The sequence below is a fragment of the Ambystoma mexicanum genome, chromosome 6p (genome assembly GCF_040938575.1).
Source record: "Ambystoma mexicanum isolate Mex_15411 chromosome 6p, UKY_AmexF1_1, whole genome shotgun sequence".
Taxonomy (NCBI): Eukaryota; Metazoa; Chordata; class Amphibia; order Caudata; family Ambystomatidae; genus Ambystoma; species Ambystoma mexicanum.
Window position 1 is genome coordinate 11,724,009 of NC_090935.1, and position 22,258 is coordinate 11,746,266.

The 22,258-nt window shown below is 51.1% G+C and overlaps 1 protein-coding gene across 4 annotated transcripts in view; it reads right to left on the minus strand.

The window, feature by feature from the left end:
* The window catches only part of LOC138511134 (NACHT, LRR and PYD domains-containing protein 3-like), a 703,807-nt gene that overhangs the window by 570,754 nt on the left and 110,795 nt on the right, over positions 1-22,258 (minus strand). For all 4 annotated transcript variants that reach the window (XM_069626620.1, XM_069626622.1, XM_069626619.1 and 1 more), the window contains one exon: positions 13,019-13,060. In XM_069626620.1, coding sequence (XP_069482721.1) covers positions 13,019-13,060 — 42 coding nt within the window. The remainder of the gene's footprint in view (positions 1-13,018; positions 13,061-22,258) is intronic.

A 22,258-nucleotide genomic window follows, 5' to 3' on the forward strand; every position in this document is an offset into this window, starting at 1 on the left:
ACCCAACAACAAACTCTGCTCCACCAGGTACATTGGCGTGGTAGAACTATTATAGAAGGAAATAAGACTCATAGAACAATATATGGATTGGGCTTGTGATATATCTTTACTTTACAGGTTGCCCAGGTGGGAGGATCTCCACACAGACCTGTGTCTAATGGAAGGGGCCAGTATTCTAATTGTTCTAACCAACTGCTTTCCTCCTATGTCTATTGTTGGTTTCCTTATTAATTTGATCTGTGTGGCATTTGACCAGAGTATAGTTGGTGCACTTTAATGAGATCTGATAATAATTGTGGTACCACTTAGAACTGTATATATTTACCATTGTTGATTTTCTGAGTACAAAGTGAGTTATTGTGATAGTGTACATAACCTTGAATATTAATTATATAAAGACTGTGTTTTCAGTAATACAGTGTGTGGACATTCCTTTGTGGGGGGTTGGGGACTACACTGTACCTAAGAACCTGCCTGCATCACCTCCTGAGAAGCTAGGCCTTGATTGCTCGACCACGTACCAATAATAGAGAATCTTGGCTGGGATCCTCTGTGCCTCTCCTCTGCCATATAGAGAGCAGAAGTACAGACCCCCCCCCTTGCAGTCTTTACAACCAGTAAGTCTAGTCTCTTAATCGTAAACATCTACTAGTAAAATAATCCACAATATTATCCTTATATCTGTTACCTGAATACAGGGGTGATGTTAAAGCGGCTCACAGAATTGGAGCTACCTTTTTTTATAATTCTAACCCATATATTATATTATGCACAACTCTTAATTCGCCAACCGCAGTTCCCTTAGCAGCCCCCAGACGTCCTCTTGGTGGGTATCATTGAGAAACATCCATGCATTCACTTTTAGGCAGATTTGAAGCCTTGCGTCTATCTCAGTACCACCAGCCGCTCTTAGATGCCCTAGCGGAGGGTGCTATTGAGTGACATCCATGTATTCGAAATTAGGCAGATTTGAAGCCCTGCGTCTATCTCAGTATCACCAGCCGCTCTTAGATGCCCTAGCGGAGGGTGCTATTGAATGACATCCATGTATTCGATATTAGGCAGATTTGAAGCCCTGCGTCTATCTCAGTACCACCAGCCACTCTTAGATGCCCTCGCGGAGGGTGCTATTGAGTGACATCCATGTATTCGATATTAGGCAGCTCCGCTGTTCCGGGCCTGCTGCAGATTCCTGGTTTATTGGCCCGTTCTCATGCTCAACCTTTCGACTTTCCTCATCCTTTTACATTGAAATTTCAAATCCAAAACAAAACTCTTGCAACTAGGACGGTTTTTCTCACTACATGTGTCTTAATATGTAGTATTACCTTATCAGAGCAATCCTCAGTTATACCCTCTACGATTCCTATGTCCTCTGAATTTATTGTACGCAACGAAGGAATGCTATGTAACAGGCGCATGATATTCCCTCTGTTCAAATTTACTTCGTTCTCATCTACAAGTATGTTTTCTATGCGCACTTTCTGAATATTGGATTACATGTTGTTATTTCGATTTGAAGACTCAGTTCCCAGTGATTTTGCTTGATTTTGAAATTTAGCCGATGTAGTACGTGGGTTTAGAATCGCTGAGACTTTGCTTGTCTTTCTTTCAGAGGAGATGGTTGCACTTCTTGGCTCAAGTTTTTTTATATCACAGTCGAACTTCACTTCTTCACGGTGTGTCATGATTCCGGCTTTCTTATTTTGGCCAGCTTCTCTTGCTGAGTTTGATTGAATGTGGGATATTCCTTCAGTTCACAAGGAAATTGAATTGTGAACTTGACCCACACTGGCCCACACTGACAGTTATATGTGGAGACTCAGTCTCCTCGTCTATTTCGTCTGAATAATTCGAGAGATTGCATAATTCAATAGAGGACGATATAGAATGTGTTGAATATACCTCAGACTCAATTCTTGGTCGCTTGTTTGGATTTGTCTGTTGACTTCTATTTATTGAAACTTGTTGTTTGAGATTTCCTTTTTACTTTTCATCTGCATTGCAGGAGCTGAGTCGTTTTACTCATCACTGTTTTGGCGTTCCCTGTAAATATCCCAAACAATGTCATTTGTTTGTTCATTGGGTTTTTGCTGACAGGAGTCGCCGGCAATCCATTTCTTGCTGTCGGTTAGGAAATTACATCATTTTTAGAAACCGTCACCTCTGCGCTTTTTTTCTTAGACGTCGTCATTTCATTCTCTTTGGGACCCTCATGTCTTTGATTTAATGTACCATGATTTGACGAGTTGGCTGTTAGGGAGAATTCTCTGTTAAGGCTAATTTCCCAAACCTAGTGAGTCCCCCAGCAGCTTTGCTGGATTTTTGGGGTTTATTTTTTTTTCTCCTGCTAAGAGTGAGACTCTTTTTCTCCCACTCTTAGGCATGATTTGAGAATGTCCTTTGACTGTGTATGTGTTTATGGGCTATGGGGTCTTTTACTCCATAGGGCTTCATGTGTTTTTGGTATGTGTGTTACACAGCACCCTCAGTGCAGTAACACAGGGGTGTCATAGTGACCCCCAAACATAGACTCCATACCTTGGGACTGACTACTGTCTCCCAGGGCATGTAAAGTCACCATTGGCTTTACTAGTCTCAATTGTGAACAGAACCAGTACAAACCATCATATTGTGGAAGTACTGGTAGAGGTAATTCGATTGCCCCTGGGTCTGCTTCCCAAGGGGGTACTGTCCCGTCTCCCCTTGTCGAGTTTCTGGCTGGTGGCAGTGGATACCACGGTAATATTCCACCAGAATATTTGTTATGGGATTTTCCCATTTATTTTAAATGCACCACTTTTTGGTGCAATGTTAAAGATACCGCCGGGTTATTTATTTAATATTAATTCCCCGGTTGGGTCTTTTTGCCAGGACTCGGTTTTAAAATGGCGTTTCTGTTCGCCTCTGAAACTCTTACCCAAGTTGAGCCCTTTGTTCCACTTTTTGGCGGGCCTCTGCACAGAAGCCCTCCAAGTGTTGCCACTCTGTCCGGGGTCTACAGGATGTGTGGGAGGGGGCTTTTGGCACCCTGGACTGAGTTGCCTAGGCAACTCAAGTCGCATTCTTGTGTGATTGGCCCAGTGGTGAGCCGCCCAGCTCACCACTTAGCATGTTTGAGTGACAGCTAGGCTGTTGAATGGGGGTTTTTCTGCATAAAAGCAAGGCTTTGGGGACTGGAACTTTAGAAGTCGCCACAGGACCTAAAGAATCCGAAGAGGGGATAAGCTGAGCCATCTACAACGATGACACCACCGGTGGAGCCCTGCTGTACGACCTCACCACTTCCCCGACGACAGAGGAGATCTTCTTCCAGGGGAGTCTTCTTTCCTTTGAACTGGTGGGACTAACCAGTTTGCCTTTTTTTCGCCTTCCTGGACGTCTCGTGGTCCAATCGCCCATGCCAAGCAACCCGGCAGCCGGATAGCCACGCTTCACCACTAACCGCAAATAAAAGGGTTGTACCTTTTCACCAGGAAACTCTGCGACTGGTTTCTTCCCTGGCAGTGCAACGACCTTCAGCTTTCTTCCTCTTCGAGACCATCTCTTCCTCTGGTCGGAGCCACGACTTGCACCCGCTGGCAGGAACAACTGCCACCGCTGATTTCTTGCTCATTAAAGACCAATTAAGTGAAAGTTTCACCAAGCAGATAAACTGCAAGCTCTGTGTGTGCGTGTGTCTGTTCTTATCAATCAATTTAAAGCCTAGGCCAAACATTACTTCCCATTCTGCATGTGCCAGGTGTTATGATCTTGATGGTCGTGCCGATTATTGAAAACCTCCGTCCCCAAGTACCACACAGACAGAATGACCAAAACTGTATGTGCAATCTTTGAGGCCACAGGTGTAGTGAGCCTTCAAATGGAACCAGGAAACGCCTGAAGAACCCCTTTGACCGCTGTAAGGCAATAGACGGTTATCACACTAATGCAATATGAACACAGTAATAAGGATTTGATTGAAGCAAGGCTTACCTAGGTGTACTGTGAGCCAGGTTGTCATGCAATAGGGGCCATCCGCAGAGACAGTGGGTCGGGTTTCAGAGAGGCTAGGCTGGCAATTCCACACCTGGGTAGGTTGACAACAAGAGTTCAACAGAGGAGTTCAAAAACACGTAATGGGGTCGAAACCAGTTCAAAGCACAAGATCCAAGCAAGGGAGAGTTCGTTTGAGCAATCCGTGAAGAAGGTGTAGGGTCGAATAACATTTAGAACCAAGCAAGAAAAGTTCCAGGGCAAAGGTAACAGATGAAGCCAGGAAGAAGTAGAGTATCCAAAAAACAGTCCGTGGTCGTAGAGCCAACGAATCCTTGATGAAAACAATAACGCCAAACAGTCCTTATGAGAAGCAGCTGAGAAGCGCTGCCAACATGGTTTCCGGCGCTTTTGAATGTTTAGTTGTGGTCACATGATGCAAAATGCGGCAGCGTGGAAAATCATGTGATGGCAAAAGATAAACGTGATTGACAGCAGTTCATCTCACTTGACGCGTGAATCGCCGTGTTCCTAGGCGGTGCAGTAAGGTATACGAGATTTTCCACGGGAGTTGCCAGGACAATGAAGGTTGGAAAACACCTGGAAAACCAGTCATCCTTCTCCAGTGTTGAACAGAAGGTCGTTTGCTCCGATGTGCAGTAAGAAATGTGCCAGGTAAATGTGGACTGATCATGGGTTGCCTAGTGGGTTGCCTAGTGGGTTGCCTAGTGGGTTGCCTATCGGGTTGCCTAGTGGGTTGCCTAGTGGGTTGCCTAGTGGGAGACGTGACAGAGCCCTCCCCCAAGGGCCCACGACCCCGTGGGCAGGAAGGATGATCCCGATGGAAACGAGCTACCAGTCTAGGGGCGTTAACATCCCGGGAAAAAAACCCAGGAGCGCTCCTCAGGACCAAAACCCAACCAATCCACAAGGTATTGCAGTCGACCCTGTCTAAGACGAGAGCCCAAAATGGCACTCACCTCAAAGACATCTGGAGAGGAGACCGAAACAGGGGCAGGAGGAGAGATGATACGTGTGGGAGGAATGCAAGGCTTGAGCACGGAGACATGGAAAACTGGGTGTATACGCCATGTTGATGGAATCAAAAGACGTAGGGCCACAGGATTTAGGACCTTGAGAATCTTGTACGGACCAACAAATCAAGGCAACAACTTTCGGCAACCAGGGATGTGCAGGTGGCGGGTCGACAACCAGACACGGTCACCCACACGGTAATCAGGGGCTGCCGCCCGTTTCCGGTCTGCCTTGTCCTCCATAGACACTTGGGCCTCACGTAAATGGAGAAGGGTCTGGTTATGAACCGAAAACAGATCACGGGCGCAGGCCGTAGCTGCAGGGGCAGTAGAGGAGTCGAAATCAGGAAAAGGAAGGGTTCGGGGATGTTGGCCGTATAAAGCATAGAAAGGAGAAAAGCCTGTGGAGGAATGCTGAGAGTTATTGTAGGCGAACTCAGCGAGGTGGAGAAGATTCAACCAAGTATCTTGGAACTGAAGAGTCAGGCAGCATAAGTATTGTTCTAAGGTCTGGTTCACTCTCTCCGTCTGCCCATCGCTCTCCGGGTGGTAAGCGGAGGAGTAGCGAGCGTCAATACCAAGAAGCTTAGTGAGGGCTTGCCAGAAACGTGAGGTGAACTGTGAGCCACGATCCGAAACCAGGACCTGTGGTAAACCAAAAAGACAAAACACTGATTTGAAGAATAATCGGACCAATGTAGGGGCAGAGGGTATCCCTGTACAAGGAATAAAACGGGCCATTTTGGTGTTTGAGTCAACAACCACCCAGATTGTATCATAGCCCTGTCTGCGAGGTAGGTCTGTGACTAGATCCATAGAAACAGTGTGCCAGGGTCTGGGGGGTAGAGGCAAAGGTTGGAGCAAACCTAGCGGTCGACCACGGCGTGTTTTGCACTGAGCACATATGGAGCAGGAGTTCACATAAGCCTCCACATCGCGCCGCATCGATGGCCACTAGCACCAGCGCTTTAGTAGTTCCAGGGTACGTAACTGTCCAGGGTGACCATTGATGGCGGCATCGTGGGACCAAGCAAGTGCCTGATTGCGTACATCACTTGTGGGGAGAAAGAGTTTCCCGTGAATAAATGGTAACCCTTCCTGAAGTACCAAATCCCAATCTGTCAACTCATTTGAATGTCGTAAAACCCATTGCCTAATGGTGGATAGCATGGGTAGGGATGGTGTGCATAAACAGACTACATGACCCTTCCCTAATAGTGTTTCAGGATACAAAGACAAGGATTCCCCCCCTAGGAGAACGAGAAAGAGCATCCGCCTTGCCATGGGTAGTCCCCGGCCTATTTTTCACTACAAAATCATATGCAGCGAAGAAGAGATGCCAGCGTACCTGTCTGCTGTTTACACATTTAAGGGAAGCCAGGTCTTGAAGGTTTTTGTGATCAGTGTACACTATGGTCTGATGTTTTGCCCCTATAAGGTGATGACGCCATGTTTGCAAAGCGTCCTTAATGGCCAACAATTCTTTTTCAGTAACCGTGTAGTGATATTCGGAGGACGTAAACTTCCTTGAGTGATAGGCTATGGGATGCAGCTGCCCCGTGGCTGAACAAGGTTGAGAGAGCACTGCACCTAATGCAAAGGAGGAAGCGTCGGCCTCCAGGACAAATGGAAGCTCCGGATCCGGGTGTTGAAGCACTGGGGCGGAAGTGAACCTGGACTTTAGGGCCTCAAAGGCCTTTTGATGCTCCGGTGTCCAACAGAACTGAGCAAGAGGGCTGGTTAAGGCGGTTAGCGGTGATACAATGGAGGAAAACCCAACGATAAAACGCGATAAAAATTGGCAAAACCAAGAAAAGATTGTAACTGTTTCAGGTTGTTAGGGGCAGGCCAGTCTATGATAGCGCGGACTTTCGTGTTGTTCATGGATAGGCCACCAGGAGTTATGTGAAAACCCAAAAAATCCACCTCCTTAGTGTGGAATTCACATTTCTCGGGTTTGGCGAATAAGGCATGATTTTTTAGGCGTGTTAATACTTCTTTAACATGGACGATATGTTCCTCCAAGGATGAAGAAAACACCAGAATGTCGTCCAAGTAAGCCACTACGTATATGTCAAGAATATCACTAAACACCTCATTGACAAATCGTTGAAACGTAGCTGGGACATTACATAAACCGAAAGGCATCACAGTGTATTCAAACAAGCCCTGTTTGGAGCAGAATGCTGTTTTCCACTCGTCTCCCAGACGCATACGAACGAGGTTGTAAGCACCTCGGAGGTCCAGCTTAGTAAAGATGGTTGCACGTGTCAGTTTATCTAGTAGTGGGGAGATCAATGGAATGGGGTACCTGTTCTTTATGGTAATAGCGTTCAGTTTTCTGTAGTCCACACAAGGACGTAAGTCCCCTTCTTTTTTTGGTACGAAAAAGATGGGACTAGCAGCCGGAGAGCAGGAGGGTCGTATGTGGCCTAATCATAAGGCTTGTTGGATGTATTCCTTTAGGGCCTGTTCCTCTGACTGAGATAGAGAATATATCCTGCCCCTTGGAATCACTGCATTAGGGACTAGATCAATGGGACAATCATAGGGTCTGTGTGGCGGTAACCCTTCTGCCGTGGCCTTGTCAAACACAGTCAAGAATTCATGATAAACCGTGGGGATACCAGCCAATACAGCCCCTACAGTATGTGTCGAGGGTACACTTTGCATTGTCTCCTCTAGACGGGAAGAGGCCATTGCCCCAAGAATACTGGCAGGGGAGGATAGCATCTGAGACTCTATCAGGCAGAAGTTTTGACAAATATCAGATTCAAAGGTGACTTGACCCGTACCCCAATTGATTTGTGGGTTGTGTTGTCTCAACCAGGGAATGCCCAGAATGACACCGAATTGCGGGGTGGTGATAAGATCGAATGACATAGTTTCCTTATGGGTGTCTTGGATTATCAGTTCCATAGGAGCCGTTTGATGCATGATAGGACCGGAAGCAAGGGAGGTACCATCAACTGCTTGCACTGGTTCTGGGTGTTCCTTCTTGATCAAGGGTAAATTGAGTTTGTGGGCCAATGCTATATCGATAAAACAGCCAGTGGCCCCAGAATCGATCACTATATGTACCTGATGTGTAAGCTCCCTAGTAGGTTTCAATGAAGCTTGTACCACGATAGGTCTGATGGGACCGAAAACGGGTTCAGTGGGGGACATGGAGGTGCTCGCCCGTACCCCCGCTCTTAGGGGCGAGCCTTCTGAAAACCCTGATTCTTATTTCTTGGGCGTCGTGGACATTCTTTTACATAATGTCCATTGATGCCACAGTAAAAACAAGAATTATCCGTTCTTCTGCGTTCCCGTTCAGCCTGTGTAATGGGACTCCTAATCCCACCGACTTGCATGGGTTCAGGAGCCGACAAAGTCGAGGGTGTTTGACTTGAAAAACCAACCTCTGCCTTACGCTCAGACCGACGTGCATCAACTTGCAGGGTTAGGTCTACCAACTCGGAAAAAACAGAGGGAAGGGCCGGGATCACTGAGAGGGCGTCTTTCATAGTATTACATAGCCCTTTGAAGTACACGATGGCTTTCTTTTCCTCCGGCCATGAGGTCTCTGCAGCAAGTTGGTTAAAACGTGTTATATATTCAATAAGTGTTTGTCTGCCTTGTGAGAGCTCTAGTAGTTCCAAATCTCGGGATTGTGCTTTATATCTGGTATCGAATACCTTAGCCATTTCAGTTACTAGAAGATCGAAATCATATAATGCTGGATGGTTATTTTCCAGTAACGGGTTCGCCCAGGTAGCTGCCACGCCAGATAAATGAGAAAGAAGGAAGGCCGCCTTGGTGACGGAATCTGGAAAAACTTGGGGTCGGCATAAAAAATGTAGTTTACACTGGTTCAAGAATGTGCGGTATTTCCTTGGATCACCTTGGAATCGTTCTGGGGCAGCAAGGGGAAAGGAAGTAGGAAGTAATACAGGAGTGGGAGTTGTGGGCGGAGCGGGTGGAGGCTGGGCTTGAGGAGCGTCTTCAATTTCGGCATCAGCCGGTAGAGGATGGCGTGTGCTTTGCAAGGTAGCGGTGGTGGATTGCCGTTGTTGCGGTGACCATATCGGTCCTAAGGGCAGCAACTGCCTGCATTAAAGCGGCCACGGGGTCCCCAGTGGAGGGATCCATAATCAGGACGACCAAAAAAGGCTTCTCAGTCTGTTCTGATCTTGATGGTCGTGCCGATTATTGAAAACCTCCGTCCCCAAGTACCACACAGACAGAATGACCAAAACTGTATGTGCAATCTTTGAGGCCACAGGTGTAGTGAGCCTTCGAATGGAAACAGGAAACGCCGGAAGAACCCCTTTGACCGCTGTAAGGCAATAGACGGTTATCACACTAATGCAATATGAACACAGTAATAAGGATTAGATTGAAGCAAGGCTTACCTAGGTGTACTGTTAGCCAGGTTGTCATGCAATAGGGGCAATCCGCAGAGACAGTGGGTCCGGTTTCAGAGAGGCTAGGCTGGCAATTACACACCTGGGTAGGTTGACAACAAGAGTTCAACAGAGGAGTTCAAAAACACGTAATGGGGTCGAAACCAGTTCAAAGCACAAGATCCAAGCAAGGGAGAGTTCGTTTGAGCAATCCGTGAAGAAGGTGTAGGGTCGAATAACATTTAGAACCAAGCAAGAAAAGTTCCAGGGCAAAGGTAACAGATGAAGCCAGGAAGAAGTAGAGTATCCAAAAAACAGTCCGTGGTCGTAGAGCCAATGAATCCTTGATGAAAACAATAACGCCAAACAGTCCTTACGAGAAGCAGCTGAGAAGCGCTGCCAACATGGTTTCCGGCGCTTTTGAATGTTTAGTTGTGGTCACATGATGCAAAACGCGGCAGCGTGGAAAATCACGTGATGGCAAAAGATAAATGTGATTGACAGCAGTTCATCTCACTTGACCCGTGAATCGCCGTGTTCCTAGGCGGTGCCGTAAGGTATACGAGATTTTCCACGGGAGTTGCCAGGACAATGAAGGTCGGAAAACACCTGGAAAACCAGTCATCCTTCTCCAGTGTTGAACAGAAGGTCGTTTGCTCCGATGTGCAGTAAGAAATGTGCCAGGTAAATGTGGACTGATCATGGGTTGTCTAGTGGGTTGCCTAGTGGGTTGCCTAGTGGGTTGCCTAGTGGGTTGCCTAGTGGGTTGTCTATTGGGTTGCCTAGTGGGTTGCCTAGTGGGTTGCCTAGTGGGAGACGTGACACCAGGTCAGTCAGTGTCCTCTCAAGATCTGGTCTCTCGATCCCATCAGAGCATCATCAGGCTGCTGCACCAAGACACCTTTCCCATTGCATCTAGCACTGCACCATCTCCAGCCAACAGCCAGCAACCTCAGCAACCCCTCTGTAGCTCTCTCCAACTCTCTGGCAACACCTCAGCAACTCCCTCTTGTGCAGTCTCCAGCAACCAACAACTCTGCAACTCTCTGGCTCTCTCGTTCTCTAGTGCAGAGATAACCTATAACCTCTTGGTTATAGTCTTCCATGATGACGCACACATATATAAGCTATAATCACTTGCATTCGAAGAATGTCTCTTTCGGCATATAGCAAAATGCCTGCCTGTCTGTGTGCGTGTGTTTCTTGCACGGCATGTCCTGTCGTGTACTATCAGCGTGACATTTGGACTGGTATCTTAGGCCCCGTCTCTCCATGTGCAAAAGCACCTTTCCATCTCTCCATGTCATGCCCTTCATGGCCCCAACCCTTGCAGTCTTTCCGCGAAGCACACCGGCCAGGCTGATAAGGCTCCCTTCTCGGACAAGGGTTCATGATGTCTGCCAATGTTTACGAATAGTGTACCCTTTTAACTCATAACAATTCTCCGCACTGAGCCAGTGGCGCAGGCAACTTCTGTCTCTCCATCAGAAAATGGATCATAGGCCTCGTGTTAAATGCTTCCTTGCGTTTAACATTTCTCTCGCAATGCAAGCACTAACTACATAATATAAACTCATTCTAAATGCATACTCAATCATACATACATACATGTGTGTCTATCATATCTCTAAATGTGTCTCTACAAAGCATAACAATGTGTGTCATTCTAAATGGAATATGACACTGTGTGTGTTATTCCAGGCCTAATGTTTCTCTCAGCCTAAGCGCTATATCTAATGCAAACTCTTGAGTTTGGCGATTTCAATGCCCAGTCATAGCCTGCTAGCATACATTTAGGACTGCTTACATGTTTACGTTTTTCTTGGAGCTGTTGAGATTTATTCCGGTGACGGTTTAATAAGGTTTTTTCCCGCAGTAGCGGACCTGGCACTGCCACCATCCTGAGCTCGCCCTCTCACTCCGCTGCAGACTGGTGCTGACTGGAACTCAGCTCGAACTCTGCGCTGGCAGAATAGCTGACATCATGATTTTATATAGTTTTAACATAATTCTAGGCACAGTAGCTGACGTCATGATTTTATATAAATCCAGGCACACTAGCTGAAGTCCCGATTTTATAACAGTTTTAACATAGATTAAATATGAATTTTTCTTAAATCTATATAAAATAATGACGTAAGCTATTCTGCCAAATATATATTAAATCTACATTAAAAATATTCTACAATCGTGACTTCAGCTAGCTTGCCTGCATTTATATTCAATCTATATAAAATGATAACGGCAGCTCTATATTTAAAAAACCCACTCCTGCGTCATCACCGCACCACCACAACAAACCCCAACATTCACAGTCTCACTCTTCACAACTAATTTCCACCCTAATAATAATAATAATAATGTGCATTCATATAGCGCTACGAATCCTCAGGCATCTGTGCGCTGCTTATTATTACCCATGGTGTGTGGTGCTCATTTATAGACCTCGGAAGGATGTAAGGCTGAGTTTCGCCCTGCCAGGATCCGAAACCTGCGTCAGCAGGCTCTGCACAGATGTCAAAGCAAGCGCTCTACTTACTGTGCTATCTTAACCAGGCAGCGGTGCACACGCATGCTCACATCCACATTTTTATAGCCATTTTATATTTAAATGATATCATTTTAATATAAAGTTCTTTGTGAACTATAACACATAAATACAATTAAAAAAATAATAAAGTTTATATTACTTTATATACTTTTTCATATCATACTAAAAAAACACTTTACATCAAGAAATATACATTTGACATAAAATAGATATCATCTTTGATATCAATTTTGTGTTACATTTATATCAAGCTTATATTAAACCATATCAAAAGTAAGGCGGGACTAAGTCCAGAATCAGAGGGCGTTCCCACCTGTCAAAATGTACTTGATGTAGAAAGGGGCCCCTATAACTATTAATGACTTCTGCTCTGCATGAGTACAAGGATGAGTAGTGGCTAAACCATCTACTTAGATCCCACAGCTAAGCGACATAGCTCCTGCAATAGACTTCTCTGTGCACTAAATGATCAGTCATGAACATGACTCAGCTAATGGCCATGAACTGTCAGGGAAACCCAGGAAAAGTGTGACAAAATGACTTCTGCTCTGCATGAGTACAAGGATGAGTAGTGGCTAAACCATCTACTTAGATCCCACAGCTAAGCGACATAGCTCCTGCAATAGACTTCTCTGTGCACTAAATGATCAGTCCTGTACCTGACTTAATGACTGTGAACTGTTATGAAAACCCAATAAAAGTGTTGCAAAATGACTTCTGCTCTGCAGGAGTACAAGGAGGAGTAGTGGCTAAACCATCTACTTAGATCCCACAGCTAAGCGACATAGTTCCTACAATAGGCTTCTCTGTGCACTAAATAATCAGTCCTGTACATGCCTCAGTTAATGGCCATGAACTGTCAGGGGAATGTCGCTTTATAAGAAGTAGATAAAAGCGAGATTATACTTTCATTAAGTATTGAAGTAGCTGCTGGGTCCCCAGGGTGGTGCCTTTTACACTCTGCACTCATAGCGCGCAGGTTGACGCCACTGCTCCTTTGTAACTAGTGACTATAAGAGAAGGCATGTTCTTATTACAGGTTCCCATACAGGATCACTTACATAACATACCTTTAATCTGTGCTGAAGAGCGTTTGCCCGTGTGACCCAAGTCTGAAAAAGAAGGGGGAAATAATTTGTAAGCAAATCTGAAAGCACGACACACAACACAGCACAAACCAGCACGCAACTGAGAATAAAGCTCTGATGAGGGTTGCCATCACTCTATTCACTATAATCAGTTTCTGTCAATAGTGTGATTTAAATGTTCTTTCTATGACAACTTCCCTTGATAAGACATTTGCTGAAGTCTTGAGTGAGCACTGTGTGATATGCGGGCTAGGTGGTGGTGCCCTCAAAGGCTCACAGGGATTTCCTTGGTATGAGGTTAGTGGAGATTGGAGGGTACGAAGGGAGCTTGATGCCATCTAATACTACTGCATGGCATGAGAAGGGCAGATGTATGTGAGCGACACAGAATGTATGATCGAGTGTAAGAAAGTGGGCTAATGATGACAGGAAACAGAGTAAAGCTGAAGGAATCCTCACTGGACCCTCATCCACTAGGGAGAATGGCTGCGTGCTCTGAGGAGAGAGCGGGCGGGTGCAGATACCTGCTGTGAGGAGAGAGCAGGCAGGTGCAGATAGCTGCTCTGAGGAGAGAGCGGGCAGGTACAGCTACCTGCTCTGAGGAGAGAGCGGGCGTGTACAGATACCTACTCTGAGGAGAGCGCGAGCGGGTACAGATACCTGCTCTGAGGAGAGAGCATGCGGGTACAGATACCTGCTCTGAGGAGAGAGCGGGTGGGTGCAGATACCTGCTCTGAGGAGAGAGCGGGCGGGTGCAGATACCTGATGTGAGGAGAGAGCAGGTGGGTGCAGATAGCTGCTCTGAGGAGAGAGCGGGTGGGTGCAGAAACCTGCTCTGAGGAGAGAGCATGCGGGTACAGATACCTGCTCTGAGGAGAGAGCGGCCGGGTGCAGATACCTGATGTGAGGAGAGAGCAGGCGGGTACAGATACCTGCTCTGAGGAGAGAGCGGGCAGGTACAGCTACCTGCTCTGAGGAGAGAGCAGGCGGGTACAGATACCTACTCTGAGGAGAGCGCGAGCGGGTACAGATACCTGCTCTGAGGAGAGAGCATGCGGGTACAGATACCTGCTCTGAGGAGAGAGCGGCCGGGTACAGGTACCTGCTTGAGAAGGAAGCAGCCGGGTACAGATACCTGCTCTGAGGAGAGAGCAGGCGGGTACAGATACCTACTCTGAGGAGAGAGCAGGCAGGTACAGCTACCTGCTCTGAGGAGAGAGCGGCCGGGTACAGGTACCTGCTTGGGAAGGAAGCAGCCGGGTACAGATACCTGCTCTGAGGAGAGAGCAGGCGGGTACAGATACCTACTCTGAGGAGAGAGCAGGCAGGTACAGATATCTGCTCTCAGGAGAGAGCCGGCGGGTGCATATACCTGCTCTCAGGAGAGAGCGGCCAGGTGCAGCTACCTGCTCTGAGGAGAGAGCAGGCGGGTGCAGATACCTGCTCTGAGGAGAGAGCAGGCGGGTACAGATACCTACTCTGAGGAGAGCGCGAGCAGGTACAGATACCTGCTCTGAGGAGAGAGCATGCGGGTACAGATACCTGCTCTGAGGAGAGAGCAGGCAGGTACAGATATCTGCTCTCAGGAGAGAGCGGCCAGGTGCAGCTACCTGCTCTGAGGAGAGAACAGGCGGGTACAGATACCCGCTCTGAGGAGAGAGCGGGTTCAGATACCTGCTCTGAGGAGAGAGCGGGTGGGTACAGATACCTGCTCTGAGGAGAGAGCGGGCGTGTACAGATACCTACTCTGAGGAGAGCGCGAGCGGGTACAGATACCTGCTCTGAGGAGAGAGCATGCGGGTACAGATACCTGCTCTGAGGAGAGAGCGGGTGGGTGCAGATACCTGCTCTGAGGAGAGAGCGGGCGGGTGCAGATACCTGATGTGAGGAGAGAGCAGGCGGGTGCAGATAGCTGCTCTGAGGAGAGAGCGGGTGGGTGCAGATACCTGCTCTGAGGAGAGAGCATGCGGGTACAGATACCTGCTCTGAGGAGAGAGCGGCCGGGTGCAGATACCTGATGTGAGGAGAGAGCAGGCGGGTACAGATACCTGCTCTGAGGAGAGAGCGGGCAGGTACAGCTACCTGCTCTGAAGAGAGAGCAGGCGGGTACAGATACCTACTCTGAGGAGAGCGCGAGCGGGTACAGATACCTGCTCTGAGGAGAGAGCATGCGGGTACAGATACCTGCTCTGAGGAGAGAGCGGCCGGGTACAGGTACCTGCTTGAGAAGGAAGCAGCCGGGTACAGATACCTGCTCTGAGGAGAGAGCAGGCGGGTACAGATACCTACTCTGAGGAGAGAGCAGGCAGGTACAGCTACCTGCTCTGAGGAGAGAGCGGCCGGGTACAGGTACCTGCTTGAGAAGGAAGCAGCCGGGTACAGATACCTGCTCTGAGGAGAGAGCAGGCGGGTACAGATACCTACTCTGAGGAGAGAGCAGGCAGGTACAGATATCTGCTCTCAGGAGAGAGCCGGCGGGTGCATATACCTGCTCTCAGGAGAGAGCGGCCAGGTGCAGCTACCTGCTCTGAGGAGAGAGCAGGCGGGTGCAGATACCTGCTCTGAGGAGAGAGCAGGCGGGTACAGATACCTACTCTGAGGAGAGCGCGAGCGGGTACAGATACCTGCTCTGAGGAGAGAGCATGCGGGTACAGATACCTGCTCTGAGGAGAGAGCAGGCAGGTACAGATATCTGCTCTCAGGAGAGAGCGGCCAGGTGCAGCTACCTGCTCTGAGGAGAGAACAGGCGAGAGAGCGGGTTCAGATACCTGCTCTGAGGAGAGAGCGGGTGGGTACAGATACCTGCTCTGAGGAGAGAGCAGGCGGGTACAGATACCAGCCCTAAGGAGGGAGCAGGCGGGTACAGATACCTGCTCTGAGGAGAGAGCGGGTGGGTACAGATACCTGCTCTGAGGAGAGTGCGGGCAGGTACAGATATCTGCTCTCAGGAGAGAGCCGGCGGGTGCATATACCTGCTCTCAGGAGAGAGCGGCCAGGTGCAGCTACCTGCTCTGAGGAGAGAACAGGTGGGTACAGATACCCGCTCTGAGGAGAGAGCGGGTTCAGATACCTGCTCTGAGGAGAGAGCGGGTGGGTACAGATACCTGCTCTGAGGAGAGAGCAGGCGGGTACAGATACCAGCCCTAAGGAGGGAGCAGGCGGGTACAGATACCTGCTCTGAGGGGAGAGCGGGTGGGTACAGCTACCTGCCCTGAGGAGAGAGCAGGTGGGTACAGCTACCTGCTCTGAGGAGAGAGCGGGCAGGTCCAGATACTTGCTCTGAGGATAGAGCGGGTGGGTACAGCTACCTGCTCTGAGGAGAGAGAAGGCGGGTACAGATACCTGCTCTGAAAGGGACCTGTGGGTGTGCGGATACCTGCTCTGAGGAGGGAGCGGGTGGGTACAAATACCAGCCGGTCAAGTGGCACAGCGAGTAGAGCGCTCGCTTTGACACCCGTGCAGAGCCTGTTAACGCAGGTTCAAATCCCGGCGGGGCCAAACTCAGCCTTTCATCCTTCCGAGGTCGATAAATGAGCACCACACACCGTGGGTAATAATAAGCAGCGCTCGGATACCTGAGGGTTTGTAGCGCTATATAAAAGCCTAATTATTATTATTAATTATTATTATTACCTGCTCTGAGGAAAGAGCGGGCGGGTGCAGATATCTGCTCTGAGCAGAGAGCGGGCGGGTACAGATATCTGCTCTGAGGAGGGAGTGGGCGGGTACAGATACCTGCTCTGAGGAGAGAGTGGGCGGGTACAGATACCTGCTCTGAGGAGAGAGCGGGCGGGTACAGATATCTGCTCTGAGGAGAGAGCGAGCAGGTACAGATACCTGCTCTGAGGAGAGAGCGAGCGGGTACAGATACCTGCTCTGAGGAGAGAACGGGCGGGTGCAGATACCTGCTATGAGCAGAAAGCGGGCGGGTACAGATACCTGCTCTGAGGAGGGAGCGGGTGGGTACAGATACCTGCTCTGAGGAGAGAGCGGTTGGGTACAGATACCTACTCTGAGGAGAGAGCGGGCTGGTACAGATACCTGCTCTGAGGAGAGAGCGGCTGGTACAGATACCTGCTCTGAGGAGAGAGCGGCTGGTACAGATACCTGCTCTGAGGAGAGAGCGGCTGGTACAGATACCTGCTCTGAGGAGAGAGCGGGCGGGTACAGATACCTGCTCTGAGGAGGGAGCGGGCAGGTACAGATACCTGCTCTGAGGAGAGAGCGGGCAGGTACAGATACCTGCTCTGAGGAGAGAGCTGGCGGGTACAGATACCTGCTCTGAGGAGAGCGCGAGCGGGTACAGCTACCTGCTCTGAGGAGAGAGCAGGTGGGTACAGCTACCTGTTCTGAGGAGAGAGCGGGCGGGTACAGATACCTGCTCTGAGGAGAGAGTGGGTGGGTACAGATACCTGCTCTGAGGAGGGAGCCGGTATGTAGAGATACCTGCTCTGAGGAGGGAGCGGGCGGGTACAGATACCTGCTCTGAGGAGGGAGCGGGCCTGAGGAGGGAGCGGGCGGGTACAGATACCTGCTCTGAGGAGAGAGTGGGTGGATACAGATACCTGCTCTGAGGAGGGAGCCGGTATGTAGAGATACATGCTGTGAGGAGGGAGCGGGCGGGTACAGATACCTGCTCTGAGGAGAGAGTGGGTGGGTACAGATACCTGCTCTGAGGAGGGAGCCGGTATGTAGAGATACCTGCTCTGAGGAGGGAGCGGGCGGGTACAGATACCTGCTCTGAGGAGGGAGCGAGCGAGTACAGATACCTGGTCTGAGGAGGGAGCGGGCAGGCGCAGATACCTGCTCTGAGGAGAGAGAGGCCCAGTGCAGAAACCTGCTCTGAGGAGAGAGCTGGCGTGTACAGATACCTACTCTGAGGAGAGCGCGAGCGGGTACAGCTATCTGCTCTGAGGAGAGAGCATGCAGGAACAGATACCTCCTCTGAGGAGAGAACGGGTGGGTGCAAATACCTGCTCTGAGGAGAGAGCGGGCGGGTGCAGATACCTGCTGTGAGGAGAGAGCAGTCGGGTACAGATACCTGCTCTGAGGAGAGAGCGGGCGGGTACAGATACCTGATCTGAGGAGAGAGCGGGCGGGTACAGATACCTGCTCTGAGGAGAGAGCGGGCGGGTACAGATACCTGCTCTGAGGAGAGAGCGGGCGGGTACAGATACCTGCTCTGAGGAGAGAGCGGGCGGGTACAGATACCTGCTCTGAGGAGAGAGCTGGCGGGTACAGATACCTGCTCTGAGGAGAGAGCTGGCGGGTACAGATACCTGCTCTGAGGAGAGAGCTGGCGGGTACAGATACCTGCTCTGAGGAGAGCGCGAGCGGGTACAGCTACCTGCTCTGAGGAGAGAGCAGGTGGGTACAGCTACCTGTTCTGAGGAGAGAGCAGCCGGGTACAGATACCTGCTCTGAGGAGGGAGCGGGCGAGTACAGATACATGCTCTGAGGGGAGAGCGGGCGGGTACAGATACCTGCTCTGAGGAGGGAGCGGGCGGGTACAGATACCTGCTCTGAGGAGGGAGTGGGTGGGTACAGATACCTGCTCTGAGGAGGGAGCCGGCGGGTACAGATACCTGCTCTGAGGAGGGAGCGGGCGGGTACAGATACCTGCTCTGAGGAGGGAGCGAGCGAGTACAGATACCTGCTCTGAGGAGCGAGCGGGCAGGTGCAGATACCTGCTCTGAGGAGGGAGCGGGTGGGTACAGATATCTGCTCTGAGGAGGGAGTGGGCAGGTGCATATACCTGCTCTGAGGAGAGAGTGGGTGGGTACATATACCTGCTCTGAGGAGGGAGCGAGCGGGTACAGATACCTGCTCTGAGGAGAGAGCAGGCGGGTACAGATTCCAGCCCTAGGGAGGGAGCAGGCGGGTACAGATACCTGCTCTGAGGAGAGAGCGGGTGGGTACAGATACCTGCTCTGAGGGGAGAGCGGGTGGGTACAGCTACCTGCTCTGAGGAGAGAGCGGGCGGGTGCAGATACCTGCTCTGAGGAGAGAGTGGGCGGGTGCAGATACCTGCTCTGAGGAGGGAGCGAGCGAGTACAGATACCTGCTCTGAGGAGCGAGCGGGCAGGTGCAGATACCTGCTCTGAGGAGGGAGCGGGTGGGTACAGATATCTGCTCTGAGGAGGGAGTGGGCAGGTGCAGATACCTGCTCTGAGGAGAGAGTGGGTGGGTACATATACCTGCTCTGAGGAGGGAGCGAGCGGGTACAGATACCTGCTCTGAGGAGAGAGCAGGTGGGTACAGATACCAGCCCTAGGGAGGGAGCAGGCGGGTACAGATACCTGCTCTGAGGAGAGAGCGGGTGGGTACAGATACCTGCTCTGAGGGGAGAGCGGGTGGGTACAGCTACCTGCTCTGAGGAGAGAGCGGGCGGGTGCAGATACCTGCTCTGAGGAGAGAGTGGGCAGGTCCAGATACTTGCTCTGAGGAGAGAGCGGGTGGGTACAGATACCTGCCCTGAGGAGAGAGCAGGTGGGTACAGCTACCTGCTCTGAGGAGAGAGCGGGCAGGTCCAGATACTTGCTCTGAGGATAGACCGGGTGGGTACAGCTACCTGCCCTGAGGAGAGAGCAGGTGGGTACAGCTACCTGCTCTGAGGAGAGAGCGGGCAGGTCCAGATACTTGCTCTGAGGATAGACCGGGTGGGTACAGCTACCTGCCCTGAGGAGAGAGCAGGTGGGTACAGCTACCTGCTCTGAGGAGAGAGAAGGCGGGTACAGATACCTGCTCTGAAATGGACCTGTGGGTGTGCGGATACCTGCTCTGAGGAGGGAGCGGGTGAGTACAAATACCTGCTCTGAGGAGAGAGCGGGCGGGTGCAGATACCTGCTCTGAGCAGAGAGCGGGCGGGTACAGATATCTGCTCTGAGGAGGGAGCGGGCGGGTACAGATACCTGCTCTGAGGAGGGAGTGGGCGGGTACAGATATCTGCTCTGAGGAGAGTGCGAGCAGGTACAGATACCTGCTCTGAGGAGAGAGCGAGCGGGTACAGATACCTGCTCTGAGGAGAGAACAGGCGGGTGCAGATACCTGCTATGAGCTGAAAGCGGGCGGGTACAGATACCTGCTCTGAGGAGGGAGCGGGTGGGTACAGATACCTGCTCTGAGGAGAGAGCGGTCGGGTACAGATACCTACTCTGAGGAGGGAGCGCGTGGGTACAGGTACCTGCTCTGAGGAGAGAGTGTGCGGGTATAGATACCTGCTCTGAGGAGGGAGCAGGCGGGTACAGATACCTGCTCTGAGGAGGGAGCAGGCGGGTACAGATACCTGCTATGAGCAGAAAGCGGGCGGGTACAGATACCTGCTCTGAGGAGAGAGTGGGTGGGTACAGATACCTGCTCTGAGGAGAGAGCAGGCGGGTACAGATACCTGCTCAGAGGAAAGAGCGGGCAGGTACAGACACCTGCTCTGAGGAGAGCGGGCGGGTACAGATACCTGCTCTGAGGAGAGAACGGGTGGGTACAGATACCTGCTCTGAGGAGAGAACGGGCGGGTGCAGATACCTGCTCTGAGGAGAGAGCAGGCAGGTACAGAGACCTGCTATGAGGAGAGAGCGGGAGGGGACAGATACCTGCTCTGAGGAGAGAGCGAGCAGGTACAGATACCTACTCTGAGGAGAGAGCGGGCTGGTACAGATACCTGCTCTGAGGAGAGAGCGGCTGGTACAGATACCTGCTCTGAGGAGAGAGCGGGCGGGTACAGATACCTGCTCTGAGGAGGGAGCGGGCAGGTACAGATACCTGCTCTGAGGAGAGAGCGGGCGGGTACAGATACCTGCTCTGAGGAGAGAGCTGGCGGGTACAGATACCTGCTCTGAGGAGAGAGCTGGCGGGTACAGATACCTGCTCTGAGGAGAGCGTGAGCGGGTACAGCTACCTGCTCTTAGGAGAGAGCAGGTGGGTACAGCTACCTGTTCTGAGGAGAGAGCGGGCGAGTACAGATACATGCTCTGAGGGGAGAGCGGGCGGGTACAGATACCTGCTCTGAGGAGGGAGCGGGCGGGTACAGATACCTGCTCTGAGGAGAGAGTGGGTGGGTACAGATACCTGCTCTGAGGAGGGAGCCGGTGGGTAGAGATACCTGCTCTGAGGAGGGAGCGAGCGGGTACAGATACCTGCTCTGAGGAGAGAGTGGGTGGGTACAGATACCTTCTCTGAGGAGGGAGCCGGTGGGTAGAGATACCTGCTCTGAGGAGGGAGCGGGCGGGTACAGATACCTGATCTGAGGAGGGAGCGGGCGGGTACAGATACCTGCTCTGAGGAGGGAGCGAGCGATTACAGATACCTGCTCTGAGGAGGGAGCGGGCAGGTGCAGATACCTGCTCTGAGGAGGGAGCGGGTGGGTACAGATATCTGCTCTGAGGAGGGAGTGGGCAGGTGCAGATACCTGCTCTGAGGAGAGAGAGGCCCAGTGCAGAAACCTGCTTTGAGGAGAGAGCTGGCGTGTACAGATACCTACTCTGAGGAGAGCGCGAGCGGGTACAGCTACCTGCTCTGAGGAGAGAGCATGCGGGTACAGATACCTGCTCTGAGGAGAGAGCGGGTGGGTGCAGATACCTGCTGTGAGGAGAGAGCAGGTGGGTACAGATACCTGCTCTGAGGAGAGAGCGGGCGGGTACAGATACCTGCTCTGAGGAGAGAGCGGGTGGGTGCAGATACCTGCTCTGAGGAGAGAGCAGGCGGGTGCAGATACCTGCTGTGAGGAGAGAGCAGGTGGGTACAGATACTTGCTCTGAGGAGAGAGCGGGCGGGTACAGATACCTGCTCTGAGGAGAGAGCGGGTGGGTGCAGATACCTGCTCTGAGGAGAGAGCGGGCGGGTGCAGATACCTGCTGTGAGGAGAGAGCAGGTGGGTACAGATACCTGCTCTGAGGAGAGAGTGGGTGGGTACAGATACCTGCTCTGAGGAGGGAGCCGGTGGGTAGAGATACCTGCTCTGAGGAGGGAGTGGGCGGGTACAGATACCTGATCTGAGGAGGGAGCGGGCGGGTACAGATACCTGCTCTGAGGAGGGAGCGAGCGAGTACAGATACCTGCTCTGAGGAGGGAGCGGGCAGGTGCAGATACCTGCTCTGAGGAGGGAGCGGGTGGGTACAGATATCTGCTCTGAAGAGAGAGCGGGCAGGTGCAGATACCTGCTCTGAGGAGAGAGTGGGTGGGTACAGATACCTGCTCTGAGGAGGGAGCGAGCGGGTACAGATACCT